The following is a 24,863-nucleotide window of genomic DNA, read 5'->3' as shown; positions in this document are numbered from 1 at the left end:
CACAATAGGCAAAAATTACATACCAAAAGAGGACAAGACAGAAATGAAACATTTATGAATTTAATTTAAGGTTAAACTTTTTTTTAGTTTGTTTATTATTTTGTTATGATGAGGAAAGAGGGAGAAAAATTCTCGTTGTTCTTGAGTTGTTTTGCTCTTAACAGAATGGGAAAAGCTGTACTGCAATGACAAAAATATAAAAATGGAGAGCTGGTGCAGTGGCCACCAGCCGTGTTAAATTACATTGCACTTAACCACCTATTACTGGAATGATTTCACTTAATAGCCTGAGACCATCAAGAATAATCTACTGTGCCATTACATTCGTTCTGTAGACATAATGCACTCAGATGGCTGACCCCTCCTCCTGTTCCCATGTCACCATTCTAATGAAGGTGAAAGTGATTAGTTGTCACATGTGACACACCACAGCTAAGCCCACAGTGAAATGTGTTCTCTGCATTTAACCCATTTCCTTAGGGAGCAGTGGGCAGCCACGACAGGTGTACCTACTTTTCCAACTACTGCCCCAAGTCGCCACTAACCATGTGACTTGTTTGTTTAGATGATCAATAATTTTGACAACTAACAGGTTTAGTTTACTAATACGTTTAGTTACTATATCAGTTCAGCTCAAATTAGCTCATTCCGATCTCACAATCACCATGCGGCTCACAAGACTTTCATATGGCTCAAACACAGTGAGATGTCACTCCGGATAGTCAATAGAGAGATAATAAAGAGTAATTAGATAAAGAGTAATGATAAAGAGCAATTAGGGCTGTTGGCAGCCCTGTGGGTGACATTTATTGCCTGCCTCTTTAGGAGAAAGACGGCTTGCTGTGCTAAAGCCCACGGGGTCTGAGAACATAAACGTGGGTTCAAATACTTTACATCCTTTACAAAAATATCCAAAATCTAATGGGTTTCTGGAAACATTATTATGAGTGACAGAGCTTTCAGAAGCAGTTTTACTTTACTGTTGAATGTTCTGTTCAGCAAGAGATGCACAGATTTTAGACTTATAGTAATTAGATGTTTTATAACAATGTTAAGGCCATGAATGTCTGTATGTACTCAGTGGCCACTGAGGTGCCACTGAGTGCCTGTCATGGCTGCCCACTGCTTACCAAGTGTGATGGATTAAAAGCAGAGGACACATTTCATTGTGTGCACTATAGGCTGTGTTGCAGTGTTGTTTAAAGACTGCTGATTGTTTAAAGCCATGTTTGTCGCTCAGATGTTGATGGAGGAATGGTCACAGCATATATAGAAATGCTCTGGTCTTTACTAAAGTGAAGCTAAAGTCCAACTAGATAAAAGTAAGTCATTGGATCATTAGTAATATATTATAAACAATCAGAGAAATGCATTGTGTATGCAAGCTATTTGTAACAGCATTTGCTGAAAGCCGGAAAGTCAGACATGATTTTACTGTTCATGTTCATTTTACTGTTAAGGCCATGAATGTCTGTATGGGAATGGATCACCACACATACAATGGTGCAGCCAAATATGTTTGTGACATTTGAGATGGTTAAGTTGGAAAGGATAATCTGTCAGTCTGGAATATTCCAAAATGCTGAACACAGGAAGAACCTCATGACGAGCTAAAGGATAAAAAACAGGTTCTTATACCTGGCAAGGGATAAGAGCCACATTAACATTTATCTGTTTATTTGTATTCTTTGAAATTCTTTGTATTGGAATTGAAATGAGTGTTAATAGATTGTAAGTGTAATAGAATGAGCGTAAATGATCCATAGTCATGAACAGGTACAAAAGGATAGCTCTCCATTTTCTTAATTTATTTTCTGCTATATTTCTGCTAACAACTGGTAAAATCAGGTTAACATGAAAAATGTCACCGTTGTATAAACGTAGCCATATCCTGTCGTCATCTTTTCCTCTGTTTTAAGTGTGTTTATGTTTTTGTCTGTGTGAGAGCCTCGAGCCTGATTTATTTATTATTAAATAATTGCATAATTATGCATTGGTGTCCATAGGGGCAATGGCTCTATGTTTTTGGTGATTTGGTGATTTATAAAAGAAGAAAAGATGTATAGCGGTAGCAGTCTAGTGGTAACACACCTGCTTATAAACCAGAAGACCACAAAGACACAGGTTCAAAACCCACTTACTACCATTGTGTCCCTGAGCAAGACACTTCAACCTAAATGTCTCCAGTGGGACTGTCCCTGTAACTACTGGTTGAAAAAGGGGATCTGCTGAAATGCCATAAAGAATAAAAGATCTGTTAATCCTTTGGCTGATCAGTATGAGAGCACCTTGTTCATATTCTCTGAATATGACTAGCAGAAAAACAAAGTTGAAAAGAACTCTCTCCTGCACTTTCCTCACTAGTGAACCTCTGACAGCTCCCCAACCCCTCACTTGTGCTGACAGAGTGACAGTGTGACTGGAAATTCTTCTCTATGCTCTTTCATGTAGTCATTCGCTCCTTTATATCTGAGAAGGTTGTGGAGATCATTTACATTCTGAGTTGTGATAATAAACAGTTCCAATTCCCCACAATTACAAAGTTGGAGGAAACAAGATGCAGTAAGCCTCTTGGTTGTTACATGCATGTAAAAATGTTACACTTTTCACAAATAATTTTCACAAAATATAAGCTACAGTATACATTTTAAATTTGGATTTCTTTGGATTTCTTATCATTGCTTGTTTCTAAATATTTTCTTTTTAATCGCTGACATAGTCCCTCCTTCCGAGCAGCATCTAAAATGCATGATAATGCATAATTACCAAGGTTCACTACAGGGCTTTTGTTTCATAGTCACACACATTGTTACTTTACTGAACTCCACTGCTAGTTCTCTTCCAGGCTTCTGCGTTTGGTTGCCAGGTTCATGCCTTAGTTTAAGGCCCATGCTTGTAATACATTCTTCTCATGCTTGTGCTCCTGGTCCCATTTTGCATTACTTTTACATAGTGTCCCCCCCTTTGCCCCAGGCCTTAGTGGCCTACTTTGCTATGGTTCTTCATGTCGAGACACTTTCTGAGTTTTGGAGGGCATCCAGTTCTGGCAGACTCATAGTTGTTCCATATTTTCTCACCTTTGGAATGATAGACATCACTGTGGAACAAGGTGTATCAGTGATTATTTTTAAATTCTTTTGCTGCCTGCTATGTCACCATGACCTTGTCATGGACCTGCCTGTGCTTTGCTTTTAGAGCTTTGTACTATTTAGAGTGAAGTCAGCTACTGAGCTTCCAGACACAAGTGTTCTTCTGAACAGATTATCAAACTAAAATACATGTGCAAGATTGCTTCCATATTACTTATTTTGTCATGATGTCTTCACACAAATCTGTCTGTTGGCCAATTTTGCATTTGTGATCATGAACTCTGAATATGTACACGTTTTACATATGCCATTATGTATTCATTAGAGTGTTCGTTTTTTAAACATGACAATGCAGTTCTTTCGTATAGTCCTTATAATTTACTCATCTAACTGTGACCACGCTTGACCATAATGATGAGCTCATTTTGATCTTTTGAAATTGACTGCTTTCCTGGATTGTGAGTTGTCTATTGTTGTCTTACCTGCTTCCACTTTGTGTGATTTGATTTGAATAACATGAATGGTTTGTAATAAAGGTCTCTCTCTCTCTCTCACTCACTCTCACACACACACACACCCTGGGGCCAGTTTGTAGATACCTGGATAAATGTCAGATATTATTTTTTAGTTTTTGCCCTGAGTGGTTGCCTTGTGGTTGATTGTGAATTAACACCGCAATAACACAAATACCTCTGTCTGTTTAAGTGCCCTTAAATGACTTATATTCTATTCCATCAGGCTGCTGACCACAATAAAAGGTCTTCTGGTAGGTAAATGATAATGCGGATGGCTGAAACCTAACCAAGAAAAGCATTAACGTGCACTTGGAGCAAAACTCTTTTCATTCAATAAAAAGAGCTTGAATGTTGAAATGCTTTAGGCAACAATCTGTTTTGTAATGCTGAAATGGAAGCAGATACACTGACTAGAACCTCAGGGGAAAGATAAAGATTTCATAAAAAAAATCAATGAACACAAATGGCTTGCATGCTCAAATTTGACCATGTTTTATTTCCTAAATTTTTAACCCCCTTGGCTCTCTGCCCATGCATGTAAAATAAGGCAGTACATTCAATCCACCGCATTCAGGACTTCATATATGTACTCACATTGGATGTAAAGCATTCTGTATATTCGAATGCCCCCATGCTCGTCAGACACACTGTGTGTAATCTGTCCTGCTTTCTCCCTCGGGCTACTGCCCACCCTCAGAGAAGTCGACAGTCCTTTTTCAGGCCTTGTCCCACGTGTTCTTTTGTTTGTTTCTGTTATGGTTGACGCTCATTCCCCTCGGCATTACACATATGTGCACTATTATGAGCCTGAGCGGCGGTAACATGACAGTCATTCCATTTATCCAAGTGTATTAGGGTGGTGGCAGAAAATATCTCGTGTACACTTCACAAAATAATAACATTTTATATATAGACTTTGACCATAGACTTGCCTTGCTTGCTGGTAACCCAAAATTGGTCTGGCTCTGCAGATGATGATAAAATGTATATATTGTTTTATAATTCCGTGATTAATTAAAACTATTAGAGACACATGTGGAAGGCAATGACAGGGAGATGATCTTGTCTTTTTTAGGTAAAACATCTTGCAGACTGATAATGTATGCATTATTTTCACTATCCTTGCAACTGAAAAGAAAAAACAAATGTTGCTCCCTTGTGTGAGCATGGCAGCTCACAGGAAGTTTAATGTTATTTGTTCTAAATGTGAATTTTTTTATTCTAATGAACTGCAGTGATAAACACATTATTTTTGACAAGATTTAGATCTTCCCTGTACTGGCATGAGTTTTACACAAAAGTGTTATGATTCAGCATCTAAGTATCTATAGCTAAAAAGTGTTTGTTGCTTAAAGCTAAAATCTGACTGGTTATAGCCAGAGAATAAAATCCTCCATTAAAAAGGAAAAAAAATAATAATGTACTGCATGTGGGAGCCATATAAAGTAAAATAAATAGATAATTTAATAATTCAATCTTAATTTCCCGCTGGAGGGCAAAACAAAAATTAAAATGAAATCTTTGTCTCCGAGACTGGTGTGTGAGTCTCTCTTAATGAGGATGTTTCTATCAGTGCATGCATCCAGCGACCCAGCTACCTTCTCACTCACCCCTCTCCAAGGGTCTTTACTGATTTCAAAATCTTGTTCTGGCTCGTGCAGACCTTGTTTTGTCCTCATGGTACTGATGATTTAGAAATGAAAGGGAAGAGATAAGGGAAATGAGGACCCACAGGATAGCTAAGGAAGACGACTGCCACAGCTACACAGGCAATTGTGGCCTAGCGGTTAAGGAAACGACCCTGTAAAGAAAAGGTTGCCGGTTCGAATCCCGATCCCGATCCAGGTGCCACTGAGGTGCCACTGAGCAAAGCACTGTCTCCTGTCACTGCTCACCAAGGGTGATGGATTAAAAGCAGAGGACACATTTCATTGTGTGCACTATGGGCTGTGTTGTAGTGTTTAAAGACTGCTGATTAAAGACCATGTTTGTTGCTCAGATGGTGATGGAGGAATGGTCACAGGGGTATATCACAGCATATATAGCAATGCTCTGGTCTTTACTAAAGTGAAGCTAAAGTCCAACTAGATAAAAGTAAGTCATTGGATCATTAGTAATATATTAGGAAACAATCAGAGAAATGCATTGTGTATGCAAGCTATTTGTAACAGCATTTGCTGAAAGCCAGAAGGTCAGACATGATTTTACTGTTCATGTGGATATGGGAATGTGAAGACTTTACACATTTTCTGCACATCTAACATGGGTACACGTGCACATGAGGCTTGGCAGCACAGAAGCTCAGAACGGCAAGACGCAGAGGCAGTTAAACAGCACACAGTTCCCACAGGTGAGAATGCAGCACCACGCAGTCTAAATAGAAAAAACTCAGCACTCAACATCAGATTACACCAAACATGGTTTCTGTGCCCCCCTTATGCTTGGTCAACACACACACGCAGAGACAAACAAAATGTAAATTCTTCTGTGCCCACTTCTTAACCAAATAGAATGTTAACAAAAAAGGCATAGCATGACTAAAAACATGGTTTCACAATAAAATCTCTGATGTCAGTACCACCATGTTGCACCCTGAATGGCCACCAGTACATTCCGTTCTGCTTGACTTGTTTGAGTGTGCTTGAATGGCTATTAGTATATTTTCAGCATATACATTTCATATGAAGTATGTACACACACACATATATATTTACACCTTTTTAACAGTTGTGATGTATTACTGGTGTTGTGCATTATGTGGCGGGAAATGTGGACAGAGATGACCACCTACTTTTTAAGAACATTCATGTCAGATTCACTGCCTTTCCTTGGCGATAGATGTTGCCTGACTGGTGATGACACATCAAAAGGTTGCCTGTACTTTCTCATGGTGCTTTTAAATGAACCTTTGTTTCTGCACATGACAAGGTCAGTGCTTTCAGCTGAATGTATTGGAAGATTCTGAAAATGACAGAGCGTGGTGACACAGTCTAAACATGGAGCTGCCATTCTGCTTAGCATTTCTAGAGAATAACCTTGTCAGTCAGTTAGTCAGTCAGTCATGCAACTTATGGATTTTTTTGGCCCATGAGTACCATTCCAATCAACGCATACTCACTGGGTGTTGATAACAAAAAGAAGCCCCCCGATCATCAGCCTTCTACCAACTGAGTGAAAATGTAGTAAATATACTGTGTAAAGTGTATACACTATATTGTAAATACATGATTTATTCCGTGTGGTTTGGTTTAAATCTATCACGTTCATCTATAGGCACTGTGAAATGTGAGGGTTTAATGTTCAATGTTTATTCAAATGTCCATGTTCCTTTTTTTTGTTGATACACACAGTATGTCAGTGTTCAGTTAGATGGAGCAGATCCGTCCCACTCTTTCCCCCTTATCCCCTTCATGTCAGTCATGTGTAAACTGTAGTCTATAAAATCTAATGCTCATTTTACATGCGTAACAGAAGAATTGAGCTGTTAAACCCATATTCATACACTTTTAAAGGTTTTTTCCCATCAACAAGGGGCTTGCAACATTCAGCAGAGGAAAATTCCGGATTGGAATGAAATACAAATGAATCCTTCTGCTTGAAGTTGCTCTGAGAAAATGTACATTACAGTCATCAGTCAACTGCCCCCATTTGTGTTTAAGGACTAAAGACTAATTTGTTTTTATGTTACAGATCACGTCTTCACTTTGTAAGCACAACACAGCTCAGAAAAGGGTTTGCTATCCAAAATACATACATAAAGACCTTTATATACACATTCCTTGCCTCATTAGAGAACTTTTCATGTCATTGCTACTTAGCCTTGGCTCTTATTATAATATCAAATTGGCTATTTTAGAATTTTACTGATGTGAAATAAAGACTTACAATCAATAGTTATAGGGACAGTCCCCCCCGGAGCAACTTAGGGTTAAGTGTCTTGCTCAGGTAGTAATGGTAGTAAGTGGGATTTGAACCCGGGTCTTCTGGTTCATAGGCGAGTGTGTTACCCACTAGGCTACTACCACCCTTGTTACACCCTTTTACACTTTTGCATCAGAAGTGTCCTGTTTTTAAAGCACTTTCCCGCTCATAGCCCATGTGTTCTGGTCTGATTATCTACTCATCACATTAATACTCTGCACCAGCACAACTACACATGGGCTCATCTTACTGGTGCCCTATGGCCTGTGCTCTCTGTGCTCAGTCTTTCTGTGTTACTGTGGTTGCCAGTTTAAAAAATATTTTAATAAGTTCCCCTTTTCTGCTACACTTACGCCTGGGTTCTTAATCTTCAAGTCATGATAGTAACTTCTTAGTTGAGGCTGGCGGTAGGATGCCCCGAGGCTCCAAGCAAAAGGAGTGATGTCAGTATATAACTTTGTTTAAATGTTACAGGCAGCACCAGGTTCTGGAGAAACGTTATTTCTTAACGTTTTTAAGATGCTTTATTTTGATTGGATGCTTCGGTTTGCTTTGTTCAAAGCATATTGCAAACACACATGACAAGGAAGTTCCCCACCCTTCCAAAAAACCATCAGCATCCTCTGCACTGGTTTCCTGGACAAGACACAGGCCTGACACCAGTATCACAAACTGGATTTAATTTCCCCGGTGCTGCCCGTTATTATAATAATACTTACTATTGTTTCCATTAATAAACTTCGGGCGAGCTTCTCACGCCCTTCACGACGATGTGGTAGGGTGGTAGTAGCCTAGTGGGTAACACACTCGCCTATGAACCAGAAGACCCAGGTTCAAACCCCACTTACTGCCATCGTGTCCCTGAGCAAGACACTTGGGGGGACCGTCCCTGTAACTACTGAGTCGCTCTTTATAAGGGCGTCTGATAAAAGCTGCAAATGTAAATGCCGCTTCTCAGCGTGGCTAAAGCGGCCGCGGACGCGCGCCCGCGCGCGCGCCCCAGACCAGATCCTCTCCGCGGGCGCGCGCGCCGCGTCTTTACGGAGACTCCGCTGCTGTCTCCCTCACGGGAATTTTTACTCCGCGGCAGAGGGGAAACTCCGTGTTGGCTGAGGACGAAGTGTCGAGGGGACCTTGTCACTTATTTCGGTCTCTCTTTTTTTTTTTTTTGTTGGTGATGCCAAAGGATTATTTGACGTTTTTTCTGAGCGCGACCCGTCTCGTAGTTGCGCGCGTTCAGGCGTTCGGTGGGCAAACTTAGAGCCGAGTTCACTCACATCTGACCCGATACATTTCGAGTGGATACGCGACACGGGTCCGAAGGATGTCCGGTCGTGCGTAATGCGTCCCTGTTCTGCCTGAAAGTGGGGTCCCGTCCGGAGTGGCTCCAGTGTCATGGATTTTGACGTCCTGCCTGTCAAACGCGCGAAGTCTTCTCCGGACGCGAGCCTGTCCCGCCGACGCGGCGTGTTTCTATGAGAGGCCGGGTGGATTTTTGAGCTTTTTCCCTTTTTCGCCCCCGAAAACATGTGGGATTTCTTTCCCGGCCAGGGCGCGCGCGCTGGATTTGTCATGATTTTACTCCAGATGTTCAGCGCCCTCCTCTTAAAGGGTGAGTAAATAAGCGTTACTCCGAGTTCAGGGTTTGATTCCTGCTGAGAAACTATTCGTCGGTGCAACTAAAAAAAAAAAAAAAACACGCTCCCGTGCCTGCGTGTGTTAATTCCTGTAAGTCCGGGTTCACAAATCCAAGTCACTGCTATCGACACGTGCTCACAATAAGAGTCTAAAGCGGAACTGTACACCCCGAATGGTATAAAACCATTACGCGACGTTCACTGTGTAACTGTGACAATGCGGAGTCGGGCGGCCGAAGTGGCCATTTTCACCTCCTGCACATAGGTGTCGCTCACGGTCAAATATTAATGCGCCTCGTGCAACAGCCATAAGCAGCACTCATACTACCGCGCATATAATGAGGCGGCACGTGTTAAATGTCGTCCATGTGACAAATGAAACTTTTTATTAGCTGAAATATGTCATGCAATGCTTTAATTGCACAATTTCTCTTAATTGCATGCGTGTTCTTTTCTCCAGATGAGGTGGCGTATTCCATGGAAAGCACTTCGTCTTCATCTGAGATGGGGACCCATGGATGGAAGGCACCTTTGGACTGCGTGAGAGCGAGTGAAATGTGCAACCAAAACGCTCAGTGCAGCTCACGCTACCGCATAATGCGCCAGTGTTTGGTCGGCAGAGACAGGGCCAACATGTTGGCCAACAGGGAGTGCCAGGCTGCCCTGGAGGTGCTACAGGACAGCCCTTTGTACGACTGCCGCTGCAAGCGAGGCATGAAAAAGGAGCTGCAGTGTCTTCAGAACTATTGGAGCATCCACATGGGCCTGACAGAAGGTAAGACTGAAATTACCAGTTACTCCAATCATATTCCACTGACCCATGGAGGTCTATGAAAAGCAAGGCTGAGATTAAAGCATACACGCCACTGAATTCCCGAACATCATCTTAACAAGTTTAACATTAAATGCTGACAATAGATGAGGTGAGAGTTTAACCATCCAGTTATAGCAGCTGGGAGGCTCATGGAATGAGGTAAAGCCTGATGTGGTTGAGATGGGAGAGATGAAGAATCAAGATTAATGTCATGAGGGTTGGGTTGGTTTAAGGGAGAGCTTAGTTTAACTGCAGCCAAAATCCTGGCCCAGATTGTAGCAGGCATGATTTAGGCAGTCCCTGTACTGAGCCTTGTGGCACCCCATTGAAGACATGAAGAATTATTCAGAACTGTGAATCTTTAAACATATAGTAGAGCCATGCACAATAGAATTTCCTTGATTAGAACAATAAAAATGTTGTAATACATTACTGTGTGTGTTGTATGGCTGTATTTATTATAACGCCATAATTCTGTTCTTGTGAACAAATGATCATTCATTGGTCCTTTCGAGTAGTTCAAATCTTTTGTTGCGGTTAGATGACTTCAGTGTTGAGTACCGACCCTCCAGCAATAGGAGCAGAGATATTTCACTGTGGTCTGATTGCTGGATGTAAGAGCACACACAGCATCTGCTTTATTGAGTCTGTCCACTGAGGAGGACTCACACTTCTGTCATTTGTCTTTGGGAGGGTTAAAGCCATTACAGGGCTTAGGTATTGCCAAGCAAGCTGAATGACTTCCCATCAGCATCTGAGTGCAAACCCCAATAAAACCTCCTATTGATAGGAGCATGAGAGAGAGAGAGCAACTGCCTCTCATAGGCCTGGCATTCCAATTAGCTTTTGTAAGCCACTGCCAGCTAAAGTACAAATTACAGAGTGCCTTTTATAAGACACTGAATATAAACAGATTAAATGATGCATAAGGGAATGATTTGACAGGAATATTTATCTAGACAGCTTTTCTGTGCAAACCATTTATTTACTTGGCTGCCTATATTTATAACCGTAATTTGAAGTAATCTTTGAAGAGGTGAATGCAAAACCTGTTCTTGGAGATGCTAAATGCTAATGGAGGTTCTTTTGCAGCCTTTTTCTGCAATTCCTGTGTTCTGTGCAGGTACACCACGTTCTTGTGCTCTTTTAGATGCATCTGGTTTGGATGCAACTCTAGTAATGTCTTAGCCTTGTAGTCTGCCCTACTTTTGACCACAACCACACAATGGTGAAGCCCTAATTAAAGCTTTTCCCTTTCCTCGTTGTGCTTTGTTCTTCAGTACATGGCAGCGATATCTCCAATTCAAGCCCCAGTCAACTGCTGCACAGGGACTAAAGCAGCCGTTGGAGTAGTTAGAAGTAATCATTGCATTTCAATACCTTGCATATTGCTTATGAATTGCACAACCATGCATAACTGAGTGGAATACCAGCAGGATACATCAATATAAAACTGGAAAAATGAATATAAGGGACAGTGTGTGCATGTTTTTGGAACAGCCTGTTTTTTAAACTGTTGTTCCAGCCGTTCAGACTCAGGTGTGAGGACTCTCCTCAGTTCAGTACCCTAATTAGCAATCTAATTATGGTGTGTTGGTGTGTTTCAGCTCTATTGATCGGCTGTGTATTAAATGACATGCCGTCTCTTTCATGGTGGGTCAATATGCAGCCATGCTGTATATGAAGTACCCAATTAAAGTAATCAAAGGTAAATGTCTTTAAATGCTTTGATGAATGTCTGGGAGGTAATTTCCCTAAAGAGTCCCACATTTTGAACCCCTGGGGATAAAATAGTCTCTTTTTTTTGCTATAAATAGGTTGTACCCTTTCAAATTGAATGCACTCAGTCACAACCCACAATCAGCAGTGTGGGGAAAAAGCAGAACGGAAAAATGACTAGTCATGGAGTCATTGATGTCAGTGTGCGCCTGGAGCCAGCATGTGGTTGGAAGGGTTGCCAAGGCAAGTGCAGATCTGGGCTTCAGGCTGGAGCTGTCCCTCGTCGCGGTGCTGAAGCAGCCGAGTGCATTTCCCCCCCCGTGCTTTTCTTTCCCTCTCCTCTCCCTGCCTCAAAGCTTTGCCGGTGTAAGCAGTATTCATTGTGATCTGTGTCACCGGCGACTATGGTTTGGCACTGCCAGAAAGAAGCCAGCATAAGCTCTGCCAGCGAGAAAGCGTGACTGTCAACATCCCACTTGGTAAGCGAGGCTACGTGTGCTTTGCGATTCTCAGACAGTGGAAAGAACTTCTTCATCTCCTCAAAAGTCCTTTCTCTGGCAATACAATTGCCTGACGTGCCGGATTTGCAATGCCCAGGGGAGCAAAGTACCCTGTGAGACAGCCTGTCAGGTAGTGAGGAATGGTGTAGGGAAAACATGACACAAAAATCCTCTGATTTCCAAAAAGTTCTGTACGTTTTACAGAACTGAGCCTGACAAACCTGCCACATCTGTGCTCTGCATGAAATGAAAGAAAGCCTTTCTGTTGCACCAACTGTGGAGTCAGCACTGACTGATGCACCTATGATGTGCATCTTTTTTAAATGTACACTCAGAGCATATTTAATCATTTCCACACCATGTTTCGGGTTGACAAAACTGGTTGGCTTAAAACTCATTCTTTTGTACTTCTTTTACTGAAGTCACAAGTTGAAGTGAAAAATCACAGTATGATTAGGGTATATTGCAGAGAGGGCCGTGTTTTGGTCTTGTAGCCCAGTTTCTTCACCACGGACATTTAGCAAAAGTATGACTTGCCTGCAGCGGTTCTCTTAAAATAGAGTGCGATTTTCATTGAATATAATTGTGCCTACAGGAAGTCTGGCATCTACAACATTCATTTAACTTTGGTTGCACAACTCTCACGCATTACTTCTTTAGATGACCCTAAGGAGTAAGTTTGAAGGTTGTGCAAAAGTGAAATTAATGTTGGGTGTGAAAAATAAATGGACGCATTGTGGATTGTCCAGTCACATTACACGAACAAGCAAAAAAAAAAAATGAATGAAATGCCTAGTACAGAACTTGTAACATCTCTCTCCCATCAGTTCCCTTAGTTGAGTTCTTTTAGTCCTCGCTTTACCTTATCCTTTGTATAAGTATTTAGGGCAGGGGTCACCAATCCTGGTCCTGGAGGGCACTTGTCCTGCACGTTTTTGCTCGACCTTCATTTAGCTCGCCTGATTCTCTACTCATTATCACTGAGTTCTTCAGTAGAATCAGGTGTGGCGGAACATGGAAAGACCTAAGCTGTGCAGGACTGGTGCCCTTTAGGACCAGGGTTGGTGACCCCTAACGTAGAGTGTATTTTGCCATTCTGCTGTTCCTGGGGCCCCGTCCCCATAATTTACATTTTTTGTCAGTAGAGACTTCTGTTAACAGAATTAGCTTTTGCATCCAATTAGAGATCTACCTCATGCCATTTCTTTTTTAATGTTTTAAGTATTTACTGAGACTTCCATTTGGACAGCATCCTTCCTCACAAATATGTTTATTTATTTATTTATGTCTCATAAAGAAGACAAACATAGAATTTTAATTGTGCTTTTATCATCTGCCGATGTAAAATAATAATCTGTTGACCTTCCCCAGCCAATGGCCTTTCCTTTGGCATTACTACCCAGCTTTGTGAGGCGCAGAGCTTGCTGTGTCTTTGTCAGTGGACACTGGGGCCAATTATGTAATATACCAGCAACCACTCTGGGCATCACTGCCTCACTTGCCTCTATGCAAATTTTTATTTTTGAACTGTCCATGTTAATTAAAGTTGCATTTTTTTCTCTCTCTCTTTTTGCCCCGAAGAGCTTGTATAGCTTGAACAGTGTAGTGAGTCTCTTGTTGGCTTAGCACTGTAATTTACATTTCATGGAAAACGGTCATATTACTGTCATGAAGTAGTCTGTGTGTGTGATTATGTGCAATTTTTTATATTTTGTATAGCTCTATTTACAAAGCGTAGCCTATTTCTGCCATTACAAAACAACCTGTCACATGATAAGGTGCAGTAGTGCTTAAAAAAGAAAAACAGATAATTTGAGCATTTTTAAGTCCATGGTTCATAGTTACCCACTTGACTACTACCACCCATGTAACAAAAACAAATATAAAAATACACACACAAAAAAAGTTTTACTGTTAAAATGTTTTGGGCTTGTGAGGTAGAGGGAAAATGTATTCATATAAATACCAGCAAGCGTTGGAAGGAAACTTCACAGCTTTTGTACAAATGAGAAAAGAGAATGGGTCCTACAACAAGATAATGATCACAGCTCAAACTATATACCTCAAGAGACCAAAGTTTTTGGCATGGCCCTCAGAGTTCCTTGATCTAAACATGATTGAAAGTCTGGATACATCTCAAAATAGCAGTGGGTGTAAGAGAACACAAGAAACAAGAAAAATGGACAAAACTCCCTGAAGTAGAAGTTTTGCCTTAGATCCTTTTCATCATTTTGTTATCTGGTTCCTGTCAATGACAGAAAACCAAATGAACGGACATTTTACACATGCCTCGTACAAATGTATTGCACAATTATTCAAATTGTATATGAAGACTGTAGACAAAATACCCATGCAATGTTCGTATTAATTTGTTCAAATAGCCAGCTACTTGCCTTTTAAGTTCTATAAGTAAGCTGATTACAGAATACGAATAATAATATTCAGTTTGTGTCAGAGATACACAAACTGTAATCAGATTAAAAAGCATCTAGATTTATTTCATGGTTCTCTTTAAATATTTCAATATGAGCAAGTGTTCAGAAAAGACACACTTGAAAATAAGTAACAGGATTTAGAAAAAAAGTGAATTGTCTATTAATAACATATTAGCAATACAAATCAGGTGGTTTTATACTTGTGGCAAGCAGGGTGGGTAAAATAAGGAGCTCATACAATCTGCTTGGATTTTATGTGGCCTGATCACATGAGGGTGAGATCCTGATAGATTTAACATGTTAATAATTTTGGGCCCAAAATTTGGCTTGGAATAAAGTTTATTTTTTCAGCGTAGCACTAGAGTGGTCTGAAGTGAGGGCAGGATCTTAAACTGAATGTTTAATCTAAAGTAGTCTTGTTTCTCCAAGCTTTAATTAAATGTGCATGCATGCAGGGAGATGGGAAAAGGCGGAATTCATTAGCTATTGTGTACCTGACAAATTGTGAAACAAAACCACTCTCATTGCTGCCTGGTCATTTAGTATTTGGCGCTTTAATGCACCTTGTCTGGGCTTTATAATAGATTAAATTTGCTCTGCTGCGTTAATGCATTAGGAGATTGTTCTTTCTTTGCTAATTGCTTTCTTTGATTTTTACAAAGGAACAGCATATGCACAACAAATGCAAACCCTGATAACTGTTCCCAGACATAGATTAGTCAGAAAATACTAGTGTTCATTTTAATTTGTGCCATGACTGGCTGTACTAGTACGCCACCATCATATGCAGCTGAAGGGCCTGCATTACTCTTCAGAACCTTCTCACTGTAATCTAAATGCAATTAATTGTTCAAACTGTTTGCTACATCGTGTAATTTTATCCAAAGCCCTGTAGGTCAATATTCATATAGTTGCTTTTTAAATCCACACAAAGAAATTAAGGGCTTTTCAGGACCATGCTTTAATGATAATAAGACAGATTCTGTCTGTTGCAATTTACTGCTTATTTGCAACCAGTTACGTGCTTAGTCTAAATAACGCAAATTATTAGAACCCTGAGCAACCCTGACTGTGAGGGTAAAAATGGAACATTGCTGTTTGCTTTAACCACTTGAATAGCCAAGATAAAGAAGTAACCATTTTTAAAAGCATGTAAAAACCATGTAAACAATTCATACACAAGTAAACAAATTACAATTTAATCCAACTACAGTTTGCCTAAGTAGAAGGAACACAAGCTGTTCATTAAAGTTATTTTGCCAATTATTGCAGATAAATGAGTACAATATGTAATCACTTAATCATTTAGTACTGTGTTAGACGTGTATACAGACACACAGGGCACCTACAGAGTTCATTTCAGGATTTGTTTTATTTTTTTTGCCACTGTTGCATGACTTATTTCTTGTGAGCGATGCATTCTCCAAATCAAATTCATGCCTCTCCTCACTCTGATTACTGCTGACTGGTTCACTAATGCATGTATGGTGAGAGAAAGGAAGTGTCAAAATGCATCCATTCTGTGCAGTGCCCATCACCACCTACCTTTTGATATTGATAATAATAGGCCAAAATCATACAGGCCGACTCATGCCAGGATATACAGTAAAAGCTCCTTATTTTGTGTGGGTGCACTTTAGCTCATCCTCCACTGCTGTGAAACACCCACCTGCTATACTGCTTTAGTACATTAAGCAGCATAAATAAAAACCTCTCAGAGTGCGATAATGCATTTTCAGCACAAAATTTACATACAGTGCATTTAAGTGTAAGTAATTACTCACCAAATGGCCCTAAATTCTCCAAAGGGCCTGTTCAGTCAGCACTCTGCTCATTTCAATAATGGGTTGGGATAATGTAAGATTTGTTCATACAACTTTATTGAGAGAGGGCATTTTCTAATTTCCTGCCAAATGCTGTTTACTCCCAGCATTTGGTCGCATCTGTAAGTCATGTATTTTCACAGTTATGCAACAGGCCTCTGCCCTCACATGAAACCGTTATGAAGATGAATCTTAGCCATTAGTGCATTCACTTAAGACTGGCCTTCTTCAGCTACTGAACTGGGAGGAGGGCTGATAATGAGGTTAATTAGAAATTCTAATCACAATATTGTCTAAGGTAATTAAGAAGGCATATAAATCAGAATGGAAATGCTGTGGTTTACAGTCAAACTTGTAGAGCTGTTGTGTACACATGACCAGGCTTTAAATTCAGTACATGAATCTGCTTTTATCTTTCGACCAGGATTTGTCTGCACTCCAAACACAATATGTTCTATTGATCTAATTGGCTGGTGTGCTAATTTTCAGTGAGTATATAGGACTGACAATAATTCTAAAAGCTGGTTTCAACTTAATTTCCTCTCTGAGTTCTCAGTCTGTAATGTAAAAATTAGGTATTCCATATACATTGGACATAAAAGAGCTATGCTTTTATTATATAAAAATGAGACCATATTAAATCATTACAAAGGTTTTCCCACTTTTAATGAAGGCAAATATTTCTAAGTCAAGATGTGTCATGCTGCTACTATCCTGCCAAGGATGTCTGATGCTGTGATTAGTTCTTTGTTTAAAGTGGCATATTTATTTCACTAATCAGCACAAATGGTCGTAGTTTTATGGAGTTTGTGGTGTGTTTAGCCATGGGATCATTGCCATGTATGATCATATATATTTATTATGAATATGGATATTTTTCCCTGTATTAGCTGTTGTGCAGCAGTATTTTAAGTGGGGACGGTTTGCTCAGTGGTACCTCAGTACCTTCTGATTTCCATTCCCTTTCCCGCTAGGCCACCACTGCCCCAAAAGATCTCAGTTGCATTGCCCAGGAAGGTAAGAAAGGGCTTGAGATAGCTGACATGGAAGACTGGATGGACACTGATTGAGGGAGGTGTCATGATCCGGTCCGAAAGGGGTTGAGTTTTACATTTGTCACGTGTAATGTTCCCTAATCGTTTTCACCTGTGTCGAATGGATAAAGCTGCCCTGTTCATTTCTGTTCGCCATCAGGTGTTTGTTGTGTTACACGTTCACCTGTTGCTGAATGTCTCCCCTGTCCTGTTCTTCACCCATTAAAACCCGGTTTCCTGACGTCATGCAAATGCGTCCTTCTTCCTCATCATCTATTCTCATCGTCTCCGTTCATCTGCCTCGTCATGCCATCAGGGTTGTGACCGGAGGGAATTGAAGAAGATAGGTAACAGGATTGAGAAAGCTGAGGATCTGGAACTGCCTGATGAATTTGGGGACCACCTTGTGGAGACACCTTGCGGGGACACCTTGTCACTGGTTGTGTTGGGTGGCCAAGTGAAGGGTGGCGGAGATGAGGGCAGACCACGCTTTGGGCCAGGCACGTTGGCAGCCCTGGATCAGTTGACGAGCTGTGGGGACCCAACCAGCAGGTACCTGGTGAGCAAAGTTGACCTGTTGGTATCTGTAACTGACTGAAACGGCTACTGCTCATAGCGTTGGAGACCTGTAGGTTGTAGGCCAACTCTGCTCTCAACAGGTTTGAAGGTGGTTGCCAGAGGAGAGGCTGCAGGTAGTACCTACGAGATGGCAGAATGCCATCCACACACAAATTGGGGTCCTTGGTCAGAGACAATGTCCTTGGGGAGTCCATGTAGACATGTTGAGGTTGAATGAGGTTGGCAGTCATGGTGAAGGATGGGAGGACGGCAGGGTGACCAAGTGGACTGACAACTGGTCTAGGTGGTGCACCTGGCACCCAACAGCCACCTCATGTAAACAAGTACTCAATGAAGGTGGCTTGTCATGACACATTGTCACATAAAGCAGCTAACTCCGCAGGGTGACTCCGCAGTCATTCTGTCATGCGAAAAAGGCACAGGAAACAGCGCATGTCAGTTAGGAGGGGAAATCCAGCTGTAGAGCAGCTCAAGGGGTCTGGTGAATCACCACCGTTTTAGTCTGCAAGCATAAAACAGAATTCGCTGAAACACCCATGGATGTTCCTGCTTGCCTGAGAAAACACTGAATGTGCATTTAAAGGAGTAGATTACATATTTACCTTAACAGCATTTATCAGACGCCCTTTTCCAGAGCGACTTACAATCAGTAGTTACAGGGAAAGTCCCCCTGAAGCAACTTATGTTAAGTGTCTTGCTCAGGGACACAATGGAAGTAAGTGGGATTTGAACCTGGAGTACTACCAGTATATACAACTGTTACAACTGTTACAAGCAAATCAATGCATCCGCACAGTATTTGAAAACATCATATGGCAATGTGGAAAATTTAAGTGATGCATCGATATCGAGGCATTGATAACCGTAATCGTGAGACCAGTGAAGGTTCACACCTGTAGTTTCAGAACCCATATTTTATTGCTTTCTCTTGAGTATAGAAAATGAGTGAGTACTTCAGCTTGAGTGATGAGAGAACATATGGCAGCTTTTTTAAGCCACAAAGCTTCTTTTCCCAGTAAAAAAGTACATGTTTGTTGTGAGTGGAAATGAGCCTCTTGTGAGCATATTTTGTGAAATTTCTTTGACAAACTTTTTACACAAACTTTGCAGTTACATAAAGTGTACCATATTCCTCAAAAGTTGAAGTAGTTGTAAAATAGCTGCTGTGCATCCACAATAAAAAGATTCCTGGCTCTCCCCCTGATTTCTTTTCACATGTGAACTCAGAGTTTCTTGTTTCTGTAACAATTTGGTCATGAACACAGACTTTTTTCCTAGTATTTGTCTGATGAGTGTACCAGTCATACCCTCCAATTAGACATTTTTGTTCTTCATGTAATTAACCATTCTTCTTCACCCTTGGTTGTTTGTTTTCTACTGGTTTTGTGCCAGTTGCATGATACAGTCCCACTTGCCTGCTGTAAATCATCCGTATAATTACCTGTGTATATTACATGGACTGTCTGCTTGGGATCTGGTTGTAACATCTGTTTAATGTTGAGCAATTTATTTTCTAACATTTCTTTTTCTGAGTAACATCTGTATAGATTCATGGTTGCAATGCATGCTTTATTTTAAACTTATTACACTATGATTAACTGTGAAAGTGAATAGATAAGTAATGAAAAAGTAATAGAGTGCAATCAAATAAATTATATCACTTTAAATAGTTTCTCATACACGTTTGCATCCATTTGTGACTTTTTTGGACTTTAAATGTCTGGTAATGTAGAGCAGTCACAGTACATTTTCCTGTGGTGAATATTATATCCTAGGTAGAGCTGGGCGATATGGCAAAAAAAACTGATCACAATATACTTTCTCATATTAAATGATATACTTTTGCAATCTTTATAGCAATAATGATTTATAGCAATATTGCCAGTCTGAAACCAAATACACTGGAGACAATAAACAATTTATTAACATATAAAACCATAACTATCTCTGCCCTCATCGGCTCTGTTCACTCTTTTCAGCCCTCATCGGCCATTTCACTCTTTTCTAGCTTTACGCAGTGAAACACACCATGTGGCCATCACAACCTACCTACAACCTACCATCACAACCTACCAAAACTTGCAAAACATGTAGTCTGCGGGGAAATATATCTTATTTTTTTTGGGGGGGGGGTGTGCACTTTCCCTCTGCCATGATGAACCAATAACTTAGGCCCTTAAGAAATAAAGAAATAAAAGGCCTTATTTTGCAGGAATTAGGGTGGCACTATCCTGGAATTTCCGTGAGACTTGGAATGTCGGGTAGCCATGATAAAAGAAATATAAATACACACAAAATATGCTTGTTTCTCTCATTTTTATCATGATGATGAAAAATGCCCAACGCTGATCACTGAGATCAAGCAGAATTTTTGGTGATCATCAATCAAGATTGTATAATTGCCCAGCCCTAGTCCTAGGTGCATGGAGTTCTCTGCAAACAAGCCAAAAACCTGTGACTCTATGTGTCTAATTTATGTAAAGTTCTCCACATGCCCTGAATGTAATAGGGACAAATTAGCCTATCTCTGGCTCATCTGCCTCATTTGAGTTTTCCCAGCACTCTCCCTCTGGGAGAATTCATATGTTTTTGGGAAGCGGCCACAGAACGGCTGGCTACGCTCGGATTACGGTAGTCAAGGCTTAACCCATTGAGGTATAACGGGAAATCACATAAAGCTGGCCACGCAGCAAGTTCCAGCACTGCGCCTCTGAGACACATGCCAGAAAGGCTCAGTGACACCCAGAGATAAACCCCTGATCCCAGATGATCCCATAAAAGACATCCTTGTTGGTGGTACATCAAGCATGTACACAAAGGTGCTGAGGAGACTAAATTGAACCTGTCACAGCAGAAGTGGGAGAGAAGAGGATTAATGAAACTGAAGGCCACATTGTTTGTGGAAGATCCAAACCCATACCTTTGACTATAATCAGATCCCTGTTATTTCACTAGTGATTTAACATTTGGAAAGTCATTTACATTTAGATCTTATTGGTAAACCTTATTAATAATAAGGTCCTATGCCAAATTAGGGGTGTTGAAATTAATCTTTAGAAATTGTAATTGTACAATTAAAGGAATAGAAACAATTAAAGAAAAAAGTGTTATGGTTATCAATTTTCTCTACAGGTATTTAAGTGAAGTGATTGTGGCCACTGCAGCACAGCACACGGCGTACAACGAAATGTGTCCTCTGCTTTTAACCCATCACCCTTGGTGACCAGCGGGCAGGAATGGAGCAGTGTGTGGGGACGGTGCTTTGCCCACACACTTCTGAACCACCAACCTTCTGATTATGGGTCCGGTTCATTACTTGCTAGGCCACCACTGCCTAGCAAGACCACCACTACTTTGTTATTCTGACAAAGTATAGTGATCTGTCAGAACACCAGTAACAACAACAATAACTGTCATGATCTGGTCCGGCAGGAGTCCGGACCGCAGTTTCATGTTATTCCAATGTTAATATGTTTCCTGATTGTGTTCACCTTTGTATGATTGTATAAAGCTGCCCTGTTTGTGTCTGTTTGCATTGAGTCATTGTTTCCCTTGTCTTGTCCATCTATTAAACCCCTGTTTCGTGACGTTGTGCATATGCGTCCTTCTTCCATGCCATGTCCAGCCATTGTGACAATAACATACATTTTTTATATAGTCCATAATCACATACAGTATGTCTCAGTGGGCTTTGGCAGGACCTACAGTTAACACCTTCACACTTGTCCTTCTGCACACAAGGAAAAAACTCCATAAAAAATCAAACTCTAGGAGAGAGAAAATAATAAAAAGGAGTGAAAGAGAGGGACCCCCTTCCTGTAATTGGAGCCGTGTGTGGGGACGTTGTTTTGCTCAGTGGCACCTCAGTTGCACTGTGGCTGATCATTGTCACAACCATCTGGCATGGCAAGGCAGGTGAACGGAGATGACGAGACGAGATGACGAAGAAGAAGGACGCATTCGCACGACGTCACGAAACAGGGGTTTAATTGGTGAAGAACAGGACAGGGGAGACATCCGATACCATGGTCAACATGTAACATAACAAAGACCCGACAGTGAACATTACACATTACAAACATGAAACTCCGGTCTGGAGTAGGTTTTAGTCCATTATAATTCTACTGGTCCATTTGAAGATTCCTGAAGCTTTAGCCATTACGTTGGATGTGGTACATCTTGTCAGAAGCTCATTGCCATGAACCAGGTTCCCTCTGGTAGTCTCATTATTGGACTCTGGAGGTGGTCAGAGAGTACAAACCGAAGCAGCGGCAGATGGGGGGCATCATATGACTGGTAAAGAAATTATGATGGCACATTTGTGTAATAGTTGCCAGGTACCCAAACTAGGACAGCCTAACTAAGGTGAATTTAACACTGTCTGTGCTTGACTAGACGTGCATTAAAGTGGACTTAATAATTGACACTTCTGGGATTTTATCAGAAGGCCAGTGTGAACAGATGTGTTTTCAGTTTAGATTTAAACACAGAGACTGTGTCCGAATCCCGAACACTGACTGGCAAGCTGTTCCACAACTGTGAAGCTCTATAAAAGAAAGATCTGCTCCCAGATGTGACCTTCTGTACTTTGGGTACCAGCAAGGAGCCCACTCTTCAAACACATAGGCCATGGCAGATTAAAAATAACCATAAATAACTAAAAGTACTCAATGTACTCGGGGCGAGACCATTAAGTGCTTTATAGGTCAAGAGTAGAATTTTGTAGTCAATCCTAAATTTGTTGGGTAGCAAGTGCAGTGAATTTAAGACTGGGGTTATATGATCATAATTTCTGGTTCTAGTTAGAACTCTCACTGTGGCATTCTGAACTAGCCGGAGTTTACTCATGCACTTACTAGAAGTAATGCATTGTAGTAATCTAACCATGATGTAATAAAGGCGTGGACCAACTTTTCTGCATCATGTATTGAGATCATATTGCTTATCTTTGCGATATTTCTAAGGTGAAAGCTTTCTAACTTTGTGATACTATCTACATGTGGATCGAATGAAAGACCTGCATCAATAAGGACACCTTTACTTCACACTTTTACTTGTGAGATAGAAAGACTATTCATTACTTCATTCGATTACTTCATTGATGGCTACATGAAAGCACGTTGTAAGTCGCGCTGGATAAGGGTGTCGGCTAAAGGCCAGAGATTTGATGTAGTCGAGACAGTCTGGCTGCATGAGGCCCAAGTACCAGAGCTTCTATCCTATCAGGGTTTTACTGAAGAAATTTGGTGAGCATACAGTGTCTAATGTCCTTCAAACAATTCTCTATTCTTCTCAGCTGCTGCCTCTCGTCAGGCATTGCTAGTACATACTATTGTGTGCCATCGGCATAGTAGTGACAGTTAATACAGTGTTTGCGAATAACATGATCTAAAGGTAACATGTATTAGAAAAATTGCAACGGACCTAAGGCAGAACCTGGAGCACCAAACTCCACTTAACAATGTGAAGAAGATTCACCATTAATCTCCACAAACTGATATCAAACATCAAATATGACCTGAACCAGGAGAGGGCTATTCCCTTAATCCCAACAAAATTCTCTTAACCGGTTGATTAGAGTAGAGTGATCATGAGTAGAAAGATCATGAGTGATATACTTCATGAATGTTGTTGCTGTTGAGGTGCACACACAGCTGCTGGGCTACGACCTTATTCAGATATATAAACGGGTGGTTGAACATTGGTCAATAGTTCAAAAGCTGACTGCGATCAAGGTAGGCACCATGTCTTCTTGCTGGCAGTGTGAGAAGGTGAGGAGAAGCGAGAAGCGGCATGTCCAGGCACGGTTTTCTGGATGAGGAAGAGAGTAGGGCAGACGGTGGAGGACCAAAACAACGCCAATGGTGCCGAATGGTTTTGACTATTCGGGGAACCGGACCGGGATGAACCTATCATCACTCACCCACAAGTGACCCTGGTGCCTAAGAAACGCAGCATGCCACTCAGCGATCTTGTGTGTGCATAGCAGTCAAAGGCGAAATAGTTCCATTTTGACCACTGCAGCCGTGACACATTTTCGTGCGACCAATATAATCAAAGCAGTCTGCCACTTTGAAACAAACACGCAATGGAGGAAACACTGATCTTATCAGTCTCTGCTTGCCCAGAGATCTACAACATGACATTATCATCCAACCGGGAGTTTAGAAAACCACACGTATTTTCTGCACTGAGCCCCATGGCAAATGCGATGCCTTGAGCACAACTTTTTTTTAAAGAAGGAGCGCAAACCATGTGGCGAGCGCAGCGCATGCCACATTTGTTCTGAAAGCCGCTTTAGATTTGCTTCAATGAGTAGAAAAAAGGTGTTCATTCAGTCCGTGCTCCACTGAAGCTACTGATGTCTGGACCAGGCATTTTTCTGTCCTTTGTGGTGTCAGGTGTGCACCAACAGTTTTTCTGCTCATCGTAGCAAATCAAAGCATCAAATGGGTGAACGAGACCTTAACTCTTGTATTTGAAAGCATCATGTGAAATACTGTAGATAATTTATGGGATGCATCACGATTCATAGATAATCGAGGCACTGATAATTGTAATCGTAATCGAATTGTGAGACCAGTGAAGATTCAGACCTCTATGCCAAATGGTGCCCATGTGATCTACTTATTTTTGTTAGGTCAGTAGATTGTCCCTATTTTCTACATCTAGACTTCAGTGGCCCCATCCCACACACCCTCGATGATCCTACCAATTTCTTGAAACCTGCAGCAGTTTGGACTCCCAGAGACTTATTATCCCAAATTCCTTGTGTCATTAGCTCTGACCAAAGGTCA

General features: G+C 41.0%; 1 protein-coding gene across 1 annotated transcript in view; it reads left to right on the top strand.

The window, feature by feature from the left end:
• The first annotated feature begins 8,550 nt into the window (after nucleotides 1-8,550).
• Nucleotides 8,551-24,863, top strand: part of gfra2b (GDNF family receptor alpha 2b) — a 44,756-nt gene continuing 28,443 nt past the window's right edge. The window contains exons 1-2 of the mRNA XM_028973055.1: nucleotides 8,551-9,137; nucleotides 9,623-9,937. Of these exons, the coding sequence (XP_028828888.1) occupies nucleotides 9,053-9,137; nucleotides 9,623-9,937 (400 nt within the window). The 5' untranslated portion in view covers nucleotides 8,551-9,052. The remainder of the gene's footprint in view (nucleotides 9,138-9,622; nucleotides 9,938-24,863) is intronic.

Source organism: Denticeps clupeoides, chromosome 3 (genome assembly GCF_900700375.1).
Source record: "Denticeps clupeoides chromosome 3, fDenClu1.1, whole genome shotgun sequence".
NCBI classification, from domain to species: Eukaryota; Metazoa; Chordata; class Actinopteri; order Clupeiformes; family Denticipitidae; genus Denticeps; species Denticeps clupeoides.
Note: the sequence above shows the minus strand (reverse complement) of the source record. Positions and strands in the feature narration are given on the sequence as shown.